The sequence below is a fragment of the Cebidichthys violaceus genome, unplaced genomic scaffold (genome assembly GCF_023349555.1).
Source record: "Cebidichthys violaceus isolate CVI_PGR_0920_01 unplaced genomic scaffold, fCebVio1.0.p SCAF_23, whole genome shotgun sequence".
Classification (NCBI taxonomy): Eukaryota; Metazoa; Chordata; class Actinopteri; order Perciformes; family Stichaeidae; genus Cebidichthys; species Cebidichthys violaceus.
Window position 1 is genome coordinate 3,433,902 of NW_027176406.1, and position 19,599 is coordinate 3,453,500.

The 19,599-nt window shown below is 39.4% G+C and overlaps 1 protein-coding gene across 1 annotated transcript; it reads right to left on the reverse strand.

Moving 5' to 3' along the window:
* Window positions 1–13,646: 13,646 nt before the first annotated feature.
* On the reverse strand, window positions 13,647–15,102 carry rprml (reprimo-like). The gene has a single exon (XM_068718687.1). The coding sequence runs from the start codon at window positions 14,743–14,745 to the stop codon at window positions 14,317–14,319; it is 429 nt and encodes a 142-aa protein (XP_068574788.1). The 5' UTR covers window positions 14,746–15,102; the 3' UTR covers window positions 13,647–14,316.
* Between the last annotated feature and the right edge of the window lie 4,497 nt (window positions 15,103–19,599).

Genomic DNA, 19,599 nt, shown 5'->3' on the forward strand with positions numbered 1-19,599 from the left:
TATTTAATTTAATTACATTACATTATTTTTCTGTTGTGACATTCTCCAAACTTTTAACAAAATTTCAAGCATTTGCACCAACATGAAAGCAAGTTGCTCCGTGCTGCTTACAGTAGGTCTCTTTGCCAAACAGAAAGTTTGGCTTTAATTAATTCAGTTTAAAGTAAGAACACATGATTTGTTTTATAACCTGAGTAAACTCAAAGTGACACAGTAGCTGGGTTTAGGCAGCCACTATAACTGTTATAACCCCAAATCCATATGCACTGTACCAATTCTTTCACAGTTTTGGAACACATTATGTTTACTGCTGGAAGACTTTTAACCTTTGGATCTCTGAACTAAATGCCCTTGACTTACAAAACTTTATATAAAATAATTCAATTATTCTTTTAGAAGTTGTAAACCAGGCTCTAAAACCTGCTGCAGCACTAGATTATGAATTTACCACACACGCCTTCAAACTCACATTTTATGCAATTGTCCAAGCTAAAGAGTAGACCATAAATAATATATCTGAGTGCTTGCTAGCAAGCTGGTAATATGACAGACAGGCACGAATAGCCGTGAGTGTGAAATCCTGAGATTTAGTTTGTGTGTGGGGTGACAGTCTGCTGTACCCTCCTTGACATGACCACTAGGTCTAATGGTAGGAGCAGAGCCACAAGGCATCATGGTCACTGGAAGATGCTGCAGAATAGTGGTGGGCTGCTGGAGGAGAGATGGTGCTGTAATGAGGCTCTCTGCCTGGAGGCACGGTGGCTGAGAATAAACTCTATTTATACTAGAGGTGAGGCTGAACTCCTCTGGAGGGGGGGGGGACCCAAATGATTATCTTCCCATTGGGAAGCAATATTAAAAACATTACTTCTTGTAATACTAAAAATTATTGTATTATGACGTAAGACTCAGTGCTGGGAGCAGCAGGTTAGTTGTTGCTAAGAGCTTTAGCTGACTAATAACCACAGAAACGAACAAGTTAAAATAAGGACAAGAAATATCCGAAAAGCATGTGAATCATACGGCTCAAAGTGTGGATAAATATCTTCTGTCCACACCATATGTGAGAGTTTCAGCTGATATAATTTACAAAATCCTCAGTATGTAATTATAACCTGTTTGCTAAGATGCAGAGAAACACAGTAGCAGGTTGCCATGGTGCCAAAACACAAGCAATGGCCTGCACACGTATTAAAATACATTCACCCACACAACACATACACATGCACTCCCCCGCCTGTGACCACTACATTGACCTACAGTATGCAGTACAGGCTGTTTGTGTAATTAATCTCACTTTTGAAGCCAAAAGCAGAACAGCTGGTAACTCAAAGAACTACAACTATAACTATAATGCATCGCCTATAAAAGAATCCGCCCACTCTGGACTTTTTTATGATTCACTGTTTTTCCTACAGTGAATCACAGTGGATGTAAATAGTTTTAATTACACTTATCAAATGAGAAAAAACATCTTTTAATTGTCAAAGTAAAACATATCTGCGAATATAAATGAAAACCTTGCTAGATGTTCCAGACACTAATAGTCTGAATGAGATAAGACTTTACTGAATCAAATATATGAGTCAAAAACTAATCAACATCCAAGTGGAAAGTAATAGTAATTATGATGCTGATTGGCCATTTTGTGATTTTTGTGAGTGATTTTAATCTGTGTGCTAACTATAGTATTTTATTTTCCAGCACTAAAATGTCATGAGCAAATGGGGCACTAAGGCATGTTTAAATCATGCTTTTCATTTAGTTTTAACTTCTAAGTGTGAACAAAGAGATGGTGCTGCTTACATTATGGCATGTGGCTCAGTTACATAATAAAATATTTATATGCTGCCTAAAGGCTACAATATTACAACAGGTGATAACATAGACTTCATCCTTAATCAATAACCTAGATATTAAACAGATGTGTTTAGATTAGACACCCCAATTACTATTTATCAGTTAATACATGATTGATTCAGCAATAGGCCCTATCAACAAATGAATAAATAAATAGACTTTAGCCTATGCCCACATATATAATAAAAGATCTGGCTTTGTTGAGACTGTACATTTATCAATGTCCTCCGCTGTATTCTAGTGCTTGGGACAGTGCTGAAATGCACTCACACAACAAACAGCGCTTTACGTCTCAGAATAACTCAACATAATTAAAAATATGAGATTACTTTTCCTTATTTCATTCTGGAATTTTTGGGGTAATGCATAGACTATTAGGATACAAAACAATAACAAAAAACGGATGCATTCAAATACAGATTTGAATGTAGATTACCATGAGAACGGTGGCATTCAGGTTAGCCTTACATGAATAACTCTTTTAAAGATCATCAAATGAAATAAAATATCTAACTCTAGAGATAAGTGGAAAATACAAGACTAAGTTAACCTTTTAACATGGGACTCAAGATTGAGGCTGTGATATAAATTAAAGCCATGTTGAGCTAGGGTGCCCAGAGGAGGCATAACTTGGCCATAAATGTGCTCGGGGACTAGACGATAAGGATTTCCATTTTGGAGGAGTTAAGCTTTTTACATTGCTCTTGCCATGTTTGGAGTCTACAGTACATTCATTTGTTTTGCTCGGACTAAAGTGAACTACGCGTGAATGATTGTCCATAGCATATGAGAGTTTGCCGTGAGTCTAGTGGGATTACCTGCAGCCCAAGCAAAGAATATGTCGGTAACTGCACAGTAGTCACTGCTCTACAGAACAAAGCACACAATGTAGGCTAAACAATATTGCTGCATGTTTAAAGCCACCTTCCTGATATGTAATATTAGCTAAACTAGCTAGCATTAACTAACTTAATGGCGTTTCTCAACTCAGTTACCAGTAGTACATTTACTAAAGTACTGCACTTAAGTACAAATGTGTGGTACTTGTACTTTACTTTAATACTTTAATCTTTTAATCTTTTGCCACTTTCTATTTCTACTCCACTACATATCAGAGGCAAATATTTGACTTTTTACGTCACTACATTTAAAAAAATGTTTACAAAACTCTCATACCTCAAAATCTGTCAAATTTTGTTGACAGAAAACACTGGCGAGCACATGCAGAACAGGTATCATCATTCTAGTTTTTTCCTGATAGTAGGAGCCGAGTGTGATACAGTTGTCATGACTTTGAATCGCTCCCGGTCTCCCCACAGGTGATTTTATGGTAGATAGATAGATAGATAGATAGATAGATAGATAGATAGATAGATAGATAGATAGATAGATAGATAGATAGATAGATAGATAGATAGATAGTAACTTTATTGATCCCGCGAGGGGAAATTATTTAGTTGCAAGCAGCAATAGGTTACAGAGCAGCAATAGCTTACAGTAAAAATCTTATTATATAAAAAAATGCACATTTCAATACACAATATATACAATTATAATACCAGAGTAAAGATATTATATAAAAAATGCACACTATATACACAATGAATAGAATAACAGAATAATATTAAATCAACTAAATAAACAGTAGTGCAAAGGTTTAACCAGGTGGTTAAAAAGGTTTAACCATCAGTGATTGATTTGGCCCGAGGTGATTTATTATAGAGTCTTATAGCAGAGGGCAGGAACGTTCTCCTGTATCTGTCCTTATGACAGCGGAGCTGGATAAGTCTGTCTAGGTGGTGGAGAGGGTGGTCCTGGTTATCCAATATGGATAATAGTTTCTTCAGTGTCCTCCTCTTTACCACCTACTGGTATTAATATTTAAGATAACAAGGCTATAGGTGTGTGTTTATGGAGTGCTCAGAACGCAACACAGCCAACAATCCATGTAAAATACCCGGTTAGAGCCTAGAGCTTCGCTATATTTGCAGACGACCCTAATTAGCACACATTTACTGTACCCTTCTGCCTTCCAACTCTCCCTCCCTCCTCAACCCTCCCCACCCCCTGTCAGTAAAAGGGGCCTCTACACCCCCATCACATCTACAGCCCTGTAATTAAAACGCTGTAATCTGGGTGGATCGTCTCTATTTTTAAAAGCCCCTGTTATTGTGTGGGTAAAGTGACACAAAGGGAAGCATCAAGCGCTGAAAGAGGAGGAGTAGGAGGTAGGGGGAGATGGGAACAACCGCAGCAGCAGGTGATGACCAACTCTGTGAGAGATGAAGAAACTAATAAACTATGCTTAATTGGCAGAGTGGCCGAAAGATAATTCTCATCCTGTTATCCAGTACAGCCCACGTACCTCACATCAACTCTTTTGGAATAACAGATTGTTTTTTATAGGAACAAAAGGAAAACAAAGAGACATGCTTCATGCATACCAACACAGAAATGCAATCCACATCTTGTAAATGTTTTAACAGATAATCAAATAACATCATCCCTGAACACCTTTAACAACATAAACAAAGGCTGGACAATACTTCAAGATCGTTATTCATCATCTTTATATATTGTGCAGCCATTTGGCAGAATTCTGGAAATTGCTGTTAAAAGCTAGTAAAATATGTTATTGAAGTATTGTTTCCCACATTTAAAAAGTATCATGTAGTGTATACAAGTTAACCAATGTTTGTCAACACCAATTTCAGTATTTCATGTGATGTTGCAGACAATAGCAGTGTTCAAATAATTTTCTGAAATAAAAGTCACAATACAACATTATACTACATTACAAGTAAAGGTTCTGCATCCAAAATCTAACATGACTGTAAATACATTAGTATTAAGTAAAAGTACTCATTATGCAGAATATCAGTGTATTAGTATTATTACTGTATCATTATTATCTCCACCAGGAGAATCATGCAGTAGCTTGCATGCGTCTGTGAGTGAGCGTGCGCCTCTGTTTCTGACTACGGCTAATCTCACATTCTGACTGCATAATATTTTGGGTGGCCAGTTATGGCTGCATGCTCAAAGACCTCTCGGGGTTAAGGTGACTCACACTTTCTCAACACCTTTTATCGTCTGTTTTACCCGGCCACAGCTGACAGCATCACTTCTAAAATTTTCAAGTTGCTTTTATGCTGGTGAGATGGACCTGAGACACGTGCCTTCAGAGAGCCGCTGTAGATATCTGCATAGATTTTAATGAGAGCTTATCAGTTGTGTGATTCATGCAATTTAACAACAGGTCTGATACACTCGCAGTCTAGACAAGGGGTTAGCCAATTGTGGGTTGTATTCATTTGATCAAACATTCCAGCAGTGGTTGTTGCAGACACACGTGGAATACTCCACTGAGTACACCTTTCTAGTTGTTGGTGTATTAATATGAAGCAGTGCTTTGATGTTGTAGTTGGTCAAGGTTAAGCTAATTTTACCTATACTTAATATACTGTTGGGTAATTTAACCTATATCAATGCATCAGTTGTTTTGTATGTAAAATCCTAATCGGAAAAGTAATTTACTATCTACAGCTACCAAATCAATGTAGTTGAGTAGAAGTAGAAAATCAAGTACAAGTACCTCAAAATTGTGCTGTAGTTGAGTACTTGATTAAATGTACTTAGTTAATATAGTACTAATTATAATTCTTTCAATCATGATATTGATTTAAACCATACCACCAAGCCCTGAATTGAATTAAAGTCAGGCCACAGAAGTAGTATCTACAGGTTGTTATTAGAACATATTCAGGAACCACATATGCATATATGACATATGTCAAATATAAATGAGACTCGCTATAGGCACAGGCTCCTGAGGTATGATTAAATTAGGTGCACTTCTCAGTAATATTTAATCACACACACACACACACACACACACACACACACACACACACACACACACACACACACACACACAGAAATTGTCATCAGTGTTGGTTTAAGGGTTAACTCATTGCATTAGGAATAATTTATTTATACCCCATGGGTGGAGAAGGTAAGGCCATGCATGGAGATGCCCAGCAGTTCTCTCTGCATTAAAGCTAACAGCAGTAACCACATTAGCTGGATATTCCGTTGAAAGCATTAAAAGCAAATAGCATGGCGTCACTGTTGCCTAGAACTTCTTCCAATATTATCGTTTTCATACGCTGGTGTCACAGTTGTTGCTGCAGTCAGCCGGGGGATGGTGACAGTTAGATTTGAAGTTAAAGCTGTTATCATTAGTCCATAACCCCCCCCCCCCCCCCACTCTTTTGCCCTTCACCCCCTGCGACATCAGCTCAAGAACATGGCCATTACCTTTCTCCGTTCCTATGGCAACACCACCCTGCAGCCCTTATGTGTTGGTAGCAGTGTGTGTATGTGTGTTCACAATCATGTGTGAGTGTGTGTGTGTGTGTGTGCATGGGCATGGCGCAAGGTTTGTTTAGATAATGTCAGCGAGGAGTGCAATCAATTTTATTTAAGGTTCTTTTTTAATGTCCTCTTGCTCTCTGTTCCTCTGCTAAACATGCACTGCTCACAGCCTCAAGAAAAACACCATTCAACAATAGATATTGAATGGTGTTGCAATCCAGTAAATGTTCGTGGGTTTGTACTAAGTTTACAGCTTTGTTATAATTAATTCTGATTGATCCCTGCGGCAGGTGATTAGTAAATCTCTGATTAGAACAACTGGACAGTCAGAAAGGCTCTATTTCTTCTCATCAGAGGCTATCCAATGTCACTTCGACCCCTTTAGGGAAGCAGAAGTTTGGAGCCGTCTCAGTAGCAATGTTCTGTAATGTTGAATGACATAATGACAACAAGGACGAGATGAAATGACACGATATCTAGAGTCGACGAAATAACAAGATTGACATGACAGAGCCGAAATAGACTGAAGGACAGGGCAGAGACGAGAGGGTGGATGTTATTCTCTCTTTTGCTATCCACTGTCTGGGATGCAGGGATGAGGTAGAAAGAGAGCCAGAGAAGCAATGTGAGATAAGGCTTTGAATATATCTCCTCTCACTCTCTTCTTTTTCTCCTCTCCCTAAGGAGGAGTGCTGACTGACAGACACTTCCCACCACCTCCTCCCTCGGCTGTGGGCAAGCTTTGTATAGTGCCTACGACCAACTCAAGCCAATTAACACATGCACACTCCTGAGTTTATTAATACATAGTCAACTAGTTAGACACAGACACCAATTATCATGCACCCGGCCATTTAAATGTAAGTGGTTGGGGGAGGCGTATGGTAGAAAATGGGAAGGATTTGTAATGATGCTGCACAACAGTGTGCCAGTTTATGGTCAATATACAAGGGATTTTCAGCGGAAATCAATGGGCTGAGACACCCACCATCCCCTTGAGAGGACACGGCCATTAGAGAAATGCATATTCAATAATTTGAAGGAATGAGCTCCCATTCTGTTGGGTGTTTGCTTTTTGTTTATTGTGCGCTTGATTAGTCCCATGGTGATTGTCCCCAGCTAAGGCAGCCAAGCTGGTGTCATTGTGTCTCAACTTCCCCTCTCCAATGCTCCTCTCTGAATGCTGACTTAATCAGACACAACCTGTGCCAAGCTTCCTTCTTCTGTTTCGATTTGACATCCCTAGTGCCAAGCTGTCTCCTCGCTCTGTTTGGATCTGTGTGTGTATCCAGATGCAGGATTGACCTGGATGTGATCCTCGAATAAATACAGAAACGGAGATGAAAGCTGGTTTAGTGCAACGTATGACTCTCCATTCCTCATGAGAGTTAGATTTAACCGTACTGCCGAAGGCCTCCACAGACAATGAGCCTTTGTAGTATTATGCTTTATCTGAAACTTTCCTTCAGGTTGGAGTCTCATTATATAATTAAATTTAGAATAGCCAGTTTATGATTTCCTCAATGAAAACAGTGAGTCACACACTGCTGTACCTATTTTGCCTCTTTTTCTCTGAATGCAGAGCGGAATCAGGCTGTGGAGCCATCTGTACTGCTACAGATTACACTACCACCGCTTTCTCTAAGTTTGTTCTGATTTTATTGCAGATATCTATTCCTTCTGAATACAATTAAGCAATTTACACAAAATAGCACATGTGATATCTAAACCTGTGAGTACTAAGTATTTATTTGCATATATTTTGTAATAGCTGGGCAATAATTCAATATAATAATTTATTGTCCTTCAGTGGCATCATATCATGATATTCACATTTACTTATTCCAGGGGACTTTTATTCCCTATAGTCCATGCATCAACAGTAGAGGTTAAATATATGCAAATGGTGTATATGGTATATAACTTATACAGACAAAAAGGCCTCAACAATTGACAAAATTGTTATGCATTGTAAGAACAACAGTTTGTGGTAAAAAGTTAACTAAAATGTAAACTTTTGTTTAAAACTGATTAGAGCGATGACTGAGTCTAGATTAAGTCTAGCCTGCAGGCCACTAAAAGACCAAGGGTCATAATAATATAGACTCCTTTTTCCAATCTCAGTCTGGAAGTCCTAAGCCTGGTCAATTGTTTTTTTTAGATTGTAGGTATTTGGTACATGTACAAACATAGAGCTTAATGTTCATGGGTAACCTGCCTAGAATAGCCTTGTACACAAAACACCTTTTAAGGGTGGTAATAGAGTTGCATGAAACTTTAGTATTAATGGTTGTAAATAGCATCAGTTAAAAGCAGTTTCAATTAGGGCATGCTGCAATTTGTTAAAAATTAGACTGCAAATTGGCATCCGCAGTCTCAAAAGAATGAGCAGAGCAATACAGGACCGTATCATCAGCATACATATGATGCATTGAGTATTTCATCGCTGTGAATGGCAACAGAGACCAGCAGCTCCATCAACAATAAGACCACTTGGCAGGAGAAATGATTCTGTAAACGCTTCCAACAGAGACCAGCAGCTCCATACACAGCGAGATCACAGGGCAGGACAAGCGCTGCTGAGAACACTCGCAGAGATCAGCTCCAAGAAGACAGCAGACCTGTCAGTGGAGGAGCAGACAAACAGGAAGGCCCAGAAATCTCCAAGGGCACACACACAAAGGAGGTAGTTTAAAATTGCAATGTCCAAGTACTCCAATTCACCCTTAAATGGATTAATCAAAATATATCAAACTTTCAATGAGCATAGAAGTAGTCACTGACAAAAAAACAGACACTGACAGCCAAAATCTGTAAGATAACAACGCCCCAAAAAATGTGGCATTTGGAAATAAAAGTTCCCTGAAATAAAAGTTCTTTGAAAAACGTTTTTTAAAATAAAAACCTATTCATTCATTTATTTAACTATAACTTGACATATATGTTTACATATTTTTAAATATATATTGCCTCACTTATTTATTCCAGGATTTATTTCATTGGCAGAATTATTTATTTTATAGGCTTATTTATTTGTATATTTATTTAATATTGAATAAAATGGCATTCCACATTTTTCCCTTATAGCAGAATGATAATGGGTGCAGCCAGACCATTCTCCAGCGCTGACACAATGCTGTGGAGATAGGTCTTTCTGGCAAAATGATTTCCCTTTTATGTCCCAGAGTAACATTTCCACTGAATTTTCCACTGAACTATTTCTAAACTACCCCTGTTGGCACCATATTGTTGTTCTTTATCATCTCCTAATTCCATCCATTATTACACGACAACACACGTTTGTATGAATTCAACAGCAGTATTGGTTCATAGTCTCAGGAACACATTTTTGAGAGTACATACAGATAAAAGGTAAGAATAGAGGAAGGGACAGTGCTGTTGGAGTGAAAACACTCACTCTCACACACTGGTTTAGGACCAAGTAGGTAAGAAAGCACAGTGACACGTGACATCACCAAAAGACTGAAGAATGCCTTGGGGTTATAGCCGACAGCAGAGTCTTATTACGAAATCAACAACAGTCACATTGGCAAATGATGCTCACATTCCAGCTGAGAATATGTGCAGCATTGAAACACATTTGTGCGTGTGAAATGATGTAGGTGTATCATTTTGGAGATGGTTTGAAATGCGTTAATTTTGTGTGTGCGTGTGTGTATGTGTGTGTGTGTGTGTGTGTGTGTGTGTGTGTGTGTGTGTGTGTGTGTGTGTGTGTGTGTGTGTGTGTTTGAGTGATCGCCAGCTTGATAGTGTTGTGGGTAATGGAAAGAATGAGGCAATTTTGTTGTTTGTTGTTCATTTGCCTGCACATAATGGATTTATTTAAAATTTCATGAGTTTGAAGGTAAGGACTGTCGGTTCCCAGCTGATTTGGATGCAGCACAATTTGCCTGGACTAATGTGGAGGAAGGGTGTGTCTACGTTTATCTGTATGTGTGTGCATTTGTACATGGACCCCTGTGTGTTTACAGCACTTTTTAGTGTTTTGGGGAGTTCTACCAGTTCCAACAGGCTCAAGCCAGTGAGGGGTCTCACCACAACTATGAAAATTAATAGAATTGCTTCAAGAAAACAATTCTTTTAAGCGACCATTGTGTTTTAGCGGCAATGTGTGAAAGGCTGTGTTCAAGTAAAATTAATGCAAAATATATACAATAATTTGAGTGTAGATGGCAGGTGGGGTTGTCGGTGACTCCTTTTGAAATGATTGCCAAGTCATACCACATTCTAGTGTGTGTGTGTGTGTGTGTGTGTGTGTGTGTGTGTGTGTGTGTGTGTGTGTGTGTGTGTGTGTGTGTGTGTGTGTGTGTGTGTGTGTGCATGCATGTGTGGACCAAAGGGAGAGAGAGAAAAGGGAGTGTTTACATCCACTCACCTGTGTGAGATATGAGATACCGTGTCCATTCCTCAGCTTCAACTGCATGTATTGTTATTGCTTCCTTCTTTGAATACAACACATCCCAATAGAAACCGATTGAATGGGGCTGAGAAAGGCCACTTCATCCTTGTGGGATATATGTCGGCATTGAGATTGTTTATGTATCTTGCCCTCGAATCAAAAACACTGAGGGAATTAAAAATGGCTTTCACACACAGTGTCGCCTACGCCGAAACGCAAAGCACAATAAGAGACCTTCACAGTGATATATTATTTTAGTCAAAACCACACTAAAGAAAAGCTATCTTTATTACAGTTAACTGTGTATGACATTATATCTGTCATGATTTCATGGCCAATGCACAGTTCATTATTTTCTGTGAGGTCTCTATTGTAAAAGGTCAGTGGTGACGCTTCCTGACAAGTAAATGTAGAGTAACCTATGGAGAGAGAGAGAGAAAGCTTGAAACACACCAAACCTGCACAACTGCACATGTTGATTGGGATGAAGGGTTAACATGTTAACGTGTTGTGCCTGCACTGCCACTGCAACATTATCCCATTAATATCCTCCTCATGCACTTATTATAATGAACTACATCTCAACCTTGTCAAGCAGGCCAACGTGTGGGCTCATAAGTAGTACAAGACTTCCTTCTCAAAAGAATATACCATGATTATTGCAGATCATTCCATTGGTGAAGAGAAGCACTATAACGAGCACCACATCGATGTGTCCACAACAGATTGTGGACACATCGATGGCGCCACATGCTAACTCTTTAGCATATGCTCAGTGGTAGTGGGCGAGTCGTGGTGTCTCCAAAGTGAGAAAACAAGACTTTAAGTGGATCTTAGGCAAGATGATGAGTCATTTAACTGACATTCAGCCAAGTCAAAAGAAAATACTTTTGTATAATAAAGTGACAAGACTTGCATGGAAGAATCAATTGTTATGTTTGTTTTGTTTAAAGTAAGGGTGTGATGGTTTTGCATATCAGCTAGTTGAAGGCTAAATATCAATCTAACTAGATTTGTTTAGGTGGTCACTCACTATACTGCTACAGAGTATTGGTGAATGCTTTAGCTGTCGTCGCCATTGTTTTCAGTTGATGGATACCTGGACAGCGGTAGCAGTTGATATTAACTTTTGTAACTTTTGTCATGTTAATCGAAGAAATACGCTGTGAGCCATCTTACAAAACTTTTCTTGTCCATGCTTTTCATCATTCTGGGCATTTTCCTGTTGCTATTATTCTGGTCGTGGCACAAAACGATGACGACCCCATTCCAATATTCTGACATACAAAGCTCTGATTGACTCAGTTGTTTTCCAACCTGGGAAACAGGCCTCAATGAGCACAACACAGATCTATTTGAATAGGTGAAAAAAACAAAGAAATGTGCACCAATTCAGAGCTTTGAAACAAGGCATAGGTGCTTCTAGAAACTTTTGAGCGACCTGACAACAGCAAAACCATACACATCTATAACCTTTGCCATGTTCCGGGGGCCCAGTGGGCCCTCTGAATCATTCATACCCCCCCTTAACTGTACCCCCAACTCACCCTGTGGGGATTGCATTGAGGCGATGCCTTACTTACTGTACACAATCCTTTCAAGCTGTTTCTATAAATGTTCATCATTTCCGCTCCAAAAGACAATGTGATATTCAGACTTTAAAAAACTTAAAAGCAATAACAATCCACTTCACACATGGGTTGTACTAGTTACCATGTCAACATGTTTAAGTACACAGTAGTCTTTGTATGCATGCATGATATTTGTTTTGTCTGAACTAGAGTGTAAAGTTGTTCTCAGCTGTTAAAGTCTAATTATCTAATGAGTTATATTTATTCATGTTGTTTTTCTGAGATACTCGTGGTGGAGGTCAGAATGTGCTGGTCTGTTGCACATCAGTGACCAATGTGTGCATGGTGAATAGGCACATGTGTGGATGCATGGGTGTGTTTGTAAGGATTCATCTTCCCCAGCTCTCCTAACAAGTACTGAAATAATAATGAGAACATTGGTTGCTTCTGAGTGGGGCACGAGAGAGAAGGAGGGGGTGCAGATAGAAATACTGAGGAAATAGAAGTAAAATTGAACCAAAATGTTGAGCTGGATGCAATGGAAACCTAATATCTGACACCCGAATGATACTTTCTGTGGGTTTTCTGTTGGTCTGAAATAGAAAGGGTGAGGAAAGTTTTTTTCAGGAGAAAGGAAAAGAGTGTGTGCAATGTACTGATAAGGGACAGGAAGAGTAATTAAAGCAAATGGTTCATGGATGTCCCTTTATGTCCTCTTTGTGTGAAATCCTTCTAAAGCTGCATATAGGTTCTCTCACTGTTTGCTTAGTCACATTCATGCTCTCCTCTAGACACGTTCTGATGTCACAAAAGAAGAAGAACATGAGCTCTGGATGCCATACTTAAACTCTTAAGGTGCAGTGGGGGCTGCCTGGAAGTTAAGTGGTCCGGGTGAGCCTGCGTGTTCCTTGATTGCAGTTATAGTCACTCTTCAGAGAGATCAGATTAAATGCTGTGAAGCCAATATAAGCTTGGTTTCTTGTCTACAAGATGGATAACTCAGCCTGGCCTCTCATCACCTCTATATAAAGCTGCAATAAATGCCACGCTTTTACTGAGTGCCTAAGTGTTAAGTGTGATTGTTCCATCAGCTAGTTTGTCTTCATTTTAAACGAGAACTATGTAAAATATAATTTTCTTTTTAACATCTATAAAAATTATTCTTTTCAATTTAAAAGTGCATGTATAGTGTGTTAATGTGTTGACTTAATGCTTTCATTGTGTAATTAAAGATGACACAATTTTACAAGTCGGATTTGATTGATCAGTAATTAATGTTTCTTTAGAGATTGGTATAGTACAAATTATGTTCTAAGTTGACAAAGGAAACACAATATTGGAAGAAAAACACAAATATTATTTCAGTGTTAACATGTTCTGTATCATGTTAATCAACAGATGACAACACTTATGGTCATTTCAGTGTTTTAATTGCATGCTGCAATTTCAAGTTTATATTCCTTTTTTTTTTGGTACAAAATAATTCATGCAGCATCAGTGATTTCAAAAGTGCAAAACGGGTCCAGAAATCACTTTACAGATCAATTAGCGAGCATGCCAAACAGAACCAGAACCTCTCACATAAACGGAGACCGAGTTCGTTGAAGAACGTGCAAGATTTCAATATTCAGAGTGTATTTACCAAACGAGACCAAGAAAAATATTTGTATAGAGAATACCTATATGTCCATCACGTCCACATATCACACTGGCAGACGTGGAATTATAAGAATTCACAATCATGCAGTTGAACAGTTTTTAAAAACATTCAATTACAATCATTTCAAATTTACAAAAAAGAGAAAAGAAAAACAAACTAAACAAACAATGAGGTAACTTGTAAACATTTTCGTCACTTTGTTGAAGTTGGCAAAATTATATTCACTCAAAAGATTCAACAGGCCCACGTGTAAACAATTCCCCGTGTTTTACGCACAAACTTTACGCATGGACATTGGTCGCTGGCTCCTGTAGACGTTTTTTCAGAAGGAAGTGAGACATTTGTGCATATCTTTCCTTCCTAGGACACAGAGTACATGCAGATGCAGATCTCCGCTCCAGTTCTCCACAGTGCCAACTCTCCATGCTCTAGCTGAGCCCGATCATGACCGTCTCCACGTCTTTGGAGGGTCTACGGTCCTTCACCAGGAAGTTAATCATGCTCTCCGATTTGATCATCAGGTTGCATCCTAGGAAAAAAATACCGAACACCACGGTGAGCGACAACACGCACAGCACCGCGATTTGAACCACACGCATGACGAAGAGTTTGCGCTCGTCTTGCACCAACACCAGAGACCCTCCGCCGTCACCGATCACCACGTTGTCGGTGCCATTGCCGGAGTATGTCGCCAGAGTCCCGGCGAGAGTCTGACTCCCGTTAAACAGCGCGCCCTGGGTCACATTGAAGAAGGACACGTTCATGTTTCCTTGAGGGTTATCAGCAAATATACACGCGACTCCTCTGGCACACAGTCTCACATTAAAACCTGGACTCCAAGTAAAACTTTGCGTCATGTGAAAAATATGAGTAAGAACCCCCCAAATAATACGTCTTTTAAAGTCAAGCTCTACAGGCAAACATCGAGTTTTGCCACAGCCTTGGTGCGTAACGACAACATCCACATCACCGGACTTTTGCTGCAGACAAACAGCGTCGCATCAGGTGCAGCAAAAAGTAAGTTTCCACAACTCAAAGTCTACGTTTTTCTTACTTTAAGTGAGTCTTCTTAGACAGCGCGCAAGGTGCAAAACGTGTTTCCTCCGTTGAAATAAGAGACGGTCCCTTTGCGTCTGTGTTCGCCTGCAAGAGCTTCTTTTGTGCCAAGTCTCTGGTGCGTTTTAAAGTGATGATGAGTTCCCCGTGGACACCACCACTCCTCACTAGGGGAGGTAGTCACATCGTCTCAGATGATGACTCCTCTGTTGAAGAAAGTTAAGTAAAGAAACATTTGAACAAATCTTAATCTGGCATTCAAACTAGCTATTACACTTCTCTCTACTCTACTGAAATCAAAATAATGCACATTTTACCAATTAAAAAAGATCCTCTAACACATGAATGTATTTCAAACAAGTGGCACTTCCTGTTGGTCTCTTAATTCAAGTAAAAAAATGTTTTTAAAGAATGAGTTTTGCTAAATTACTTTTGAACCTGGATATTTGTATGGGTCCTTTCTGAAACGCAACACAGCACTCATTTATGCACATCAATAATGCCTGATAGCCTCACCCATATTGATTCAGACATGCATTAACTTTGAAGGTTTCTCATGAAAGTGTTGGAATATCATTTAAAACCTGAAAGCATTCAGTTCAAGTAGAATCAAAATGAGTTGCAGATTGACAATCCTGCTATAGCAGATATGTTGAGAGGTATTTATAGAGTGTAATGTTTTCTGCTGAGGGTACTGCCCAGACAGAGACCAATATTGGAACAGCGAGGTATAACTTAGAAATGAAGACATGAATTAATAATTTATGATTGAACCATATTGAACCACCACAAATATTTATCTGAAATATTGGCTCCCCTGCTGTTTCCTTTAAGGCAGCAGCTGTAATGAAACCCCTGAACAACAGACAGCTCTCTGCCGTTATTAGATGTGTTAGTCAAATATCACTTTGCTTTTTGTTGTGTGTAACTATCGCAGCTCTCTGGGACATCAGCTTACTAAGGTGGCGGTGAAACCCCTGCTACTAGAGAAATAGGAACCTTTGGTAAGCATGTTTCACTTCAAATGAACCATATGAGGAAATAAGTGAAACATCTTTATTGATTCTTATTACAATAATTATAATAATATTCTACCTCATTGCTGACCTTCTGCATGCACAATGTGTGTTTTAATTTATGAGATCTGTACTGTATTGACAGACTTCATTTGTGAAAAAAATGTGTCAATACTTAGCATGCCATATTGTGGTGTTTACCTTTGAATTACCTTTTGTTATTGGTAAAGAGTATAGTATATAAGTAGAGTATAAAACAATATATAGTTATCTTTCTTTAGATCAGCGCTTAATTAGTCACAAAGTCATACCTGTAATTTAAAATAACTCCAGTGTTTTTGTTATTAGATTACTTCTAAATATTTTAGCGATTTTCATCCATACATGAAAATCGTTTGAAAATTCTGACGTGTTTGCAAGATTCTCCCTTTTTTCTGATGACTGTAAGATATCTAGACGTCAACACAGATTGTTACTGGATGGATGGATACTTGCCCAGTAAGTTACCCAAAGAGGCCATTTGATAAATTCATAAATTTCAAAGATTTTTATGGACATGTTACTACTTTAAGGAGGAAAGGGCCCTAAAATCAATGAAATGTGTGATTTTAACCAAGTTAGAAACTGTTGGCACCAATTTATTCATTACCTAATTAAATTGGCAAAGGATTACGGCTAACCCCTAAACTGTATACCGAAGAGAAAGCGTATTTTCATATTCTACCATAATACCTCACTTGTGATGTGAGATTGAACAGCTGCACTGATGAACTTCAACAGGTTAACACAAAAAATGGCCTCAAACATTTTAAATTTGTCCACAGAGCCTGTCAAATTGATCTGCTGTTTGTCTAAAAACAAAGGCAATGAAATTCAATTTGGGATCCTCCTGATGTCTGGGTAAGCAGTTTTTAGCCACCAACTGAAAAGCTTGTGTACAAACAATGATTAGCTCCTTACACAAATACCTTTCATAAGCCTCGAGGTGGTTTACTTTCAGATCATTTATTAAAGGCTGAAAACAGAAGAACAGGGAGTATTTTTTGAGTACAATAAGATCAAGTAATCTCATTAGCCTTAGGATTTGGTTGCTGCAAATTAATTGGCAGCATGTAAATCAATGCTGCACTATTTGATTCTGTTCTATTATTCATTGCAGTGTGATTATGGTAAGTAGCTTGTACTTACACTTCATCTCTCTGTCAATATGTAAATCCTCTGCTGCAGTTAAAACCCAACAATGCCTCAAAGAGGCTTTAAACTAAAAAACTTCAAATACTTTACAAATGGGGAGAAAGTGGTTGCAAAGTCAAGGAGGAGGAAACTTCTACATGCTGCTCCTTTGAACTACTTACCAAAATCATTTGAAAAATGTTCATGTCATTATTAAATGTCTTAGTTTAGCCCTGTAAAAGCTTCATATACTGAAGACCCTGTGGGTGACGTTTAACTTCACACGAGGATTTGCTGTGAACGCTGCTCATTTCATTGATATACCGGTCACAGATTTGTATATAACCGGTGATTATTGTTATTATAACTGTATATGACGATACTGTATATTCATATGAGGATGCATATGGACTTTAATGAGAGTGTCTGACTTGTTCCTAAGCAACAGTAGACCTGTGAGCCCAGTGACAGATGGTTGGTGAAGTTATTTTGGTTTAGAGGAGAAAGAGAGGGAGGGAGCGATGAGGTGCCTGGACGGAGGAGATGGGGGGGGGACATTTCCACTTAACATGAGGGAATTGGCAGCCTAGCAACACAAACTAAGTGAAGACATCCCTAGCAACAAGGAGGTGGCGTTTAACCACACCCACCTCCCCTCTGCGCTTTATACCTACATCCCTTATGTTTGTGGGGCTGCCACAAGGTTGACAGGACTCAGAACTCAAAATGGTCAAGCCCCTCCATCGTGGAGGGAGCAGACTTTCTTCACAACTTCCCTCTGTTCAATTTACAGATTCCCCGAGATGCCACTTATTAGCTGATCAAAGCCCACAGGACTGCGAGGACGGTGTTCCCGTGTGTGCTGGAGAGTTGAGTGTGTGCCTAAGTATATGCCAGGAAACACAAAGGTCAGTAAAGTGTGCATTAACAAAGTGTGTTGGAATATTAAATATGGATAGACCAAGTATCACAAGATGCAGGGAAAGTGCGAGAGGCCGTGTTTTAATCGCAAGGGGCTTGCCACCTTTGGGACTCTTAATCACGCAGAAGTAAATACAGTCATTATTTACATACTGATACAGTGCAGCAGAGTGGTGCCCCACACAAAGCCACCATCATCATTAAAGGTATTTTCAGGACATAATGACTTCATTGCTTTAATATGTTGCAGGGGGATATTAGAGTGTGTGTGTGTGTGTGTGTGTGTGTGTGTGTGTGTGTGTGTGTGTGTGTGTGTGTGTGTGTGTGTGTGTGTGTGTGTGTGTGTGTGTGTGTGTTCCTAGCGCACCTATTGCAGCCTGTCTATTTGAATGGTTGGTGAAAATCTGTTTGTTTGAGAAACAGATTACAGATTTCATGAATCTAATTGAAGAAATTCCCTCTCTTCATCTCCAGTGGAGACATCTCATGCACTCCACCAGCCGCTACCCATTAACCTCATTTCCATTTAGACACATCTCAGTAATACAGGCTACCATAATCTGCCTTTTCTTTTCTGTCCTTTCATTTGGCACATTCTGTCATCTTTGCTCCTTCAACTTGTTTCTGTCCAGCTGCCTCACTTACATCCAGCAGTAGGTTACATTAGACTTCCCACAGTTCTGAAGTCTGGATGCACTTAAAACACACAACAGAAATTCACTCTTTTCTTTCCCCCATCCCTCATGTATCCCCAGCTATTTATTTGTATTATTTGTTTATTCCTTCTTTCTCCACATATACGCTGTCATCCCCTGAGAGAGAAATGTAAGCTGCAAATCCTAGTGGAGCTGGAGAAGGGGATGGCAGATGAGATAAATATCACCACACAAATACATATTGTCCTACGTCAGCAACACAGGGGCGCATTTCATAAGCCTGCCAACCCTTCACCTGAGAAAAACTCACATCCCCCACTTGACCCTCCCACCCGCCAGTTAAATCCATCGTAGCAGGAAAGAGTTTGCCAGTTGTGGTTAACCAAACACTGATTTTGTCTGAGAGCAATTGCGCTTTGATATTGGCTCTCTGTGACAGCGTTCTCAGACTCAGTGAAAAGCTTAAAGGGCTCCAGATAGATCTGTAACACAGGTCAGGACCCTTCCATCCCCCTTTCCTCCTCCAGCCCCCATCCTTGCTTCTTGTTCAGTCTTAATTGACTGCCGTCTGACCCAGTCTCTGGCATTTTACTCAGGACGACTGGCGCTATGCTCTTCCCAAAATGCCATTCATCTGTGGGGTGATCGCCACAGAAGGCTCTGGAGCCAATAGATCCAAATCAGTCAATACTGGAGAAGGGGGTTTGATTGCCTCCGGTGTATTACCTGCACCATCCACCCACACTGAAAACAGAATGCCAGCAGAACAGATGACTATTATATATTTTCTACTTATTTCTCTATTTTTGTCATTTCTTCTCACGGCAATTCTTGGATACGGGTGGCAGTAACTTAGCAACAAGCTGGAGAATAAGAGCAGGGCACAGAG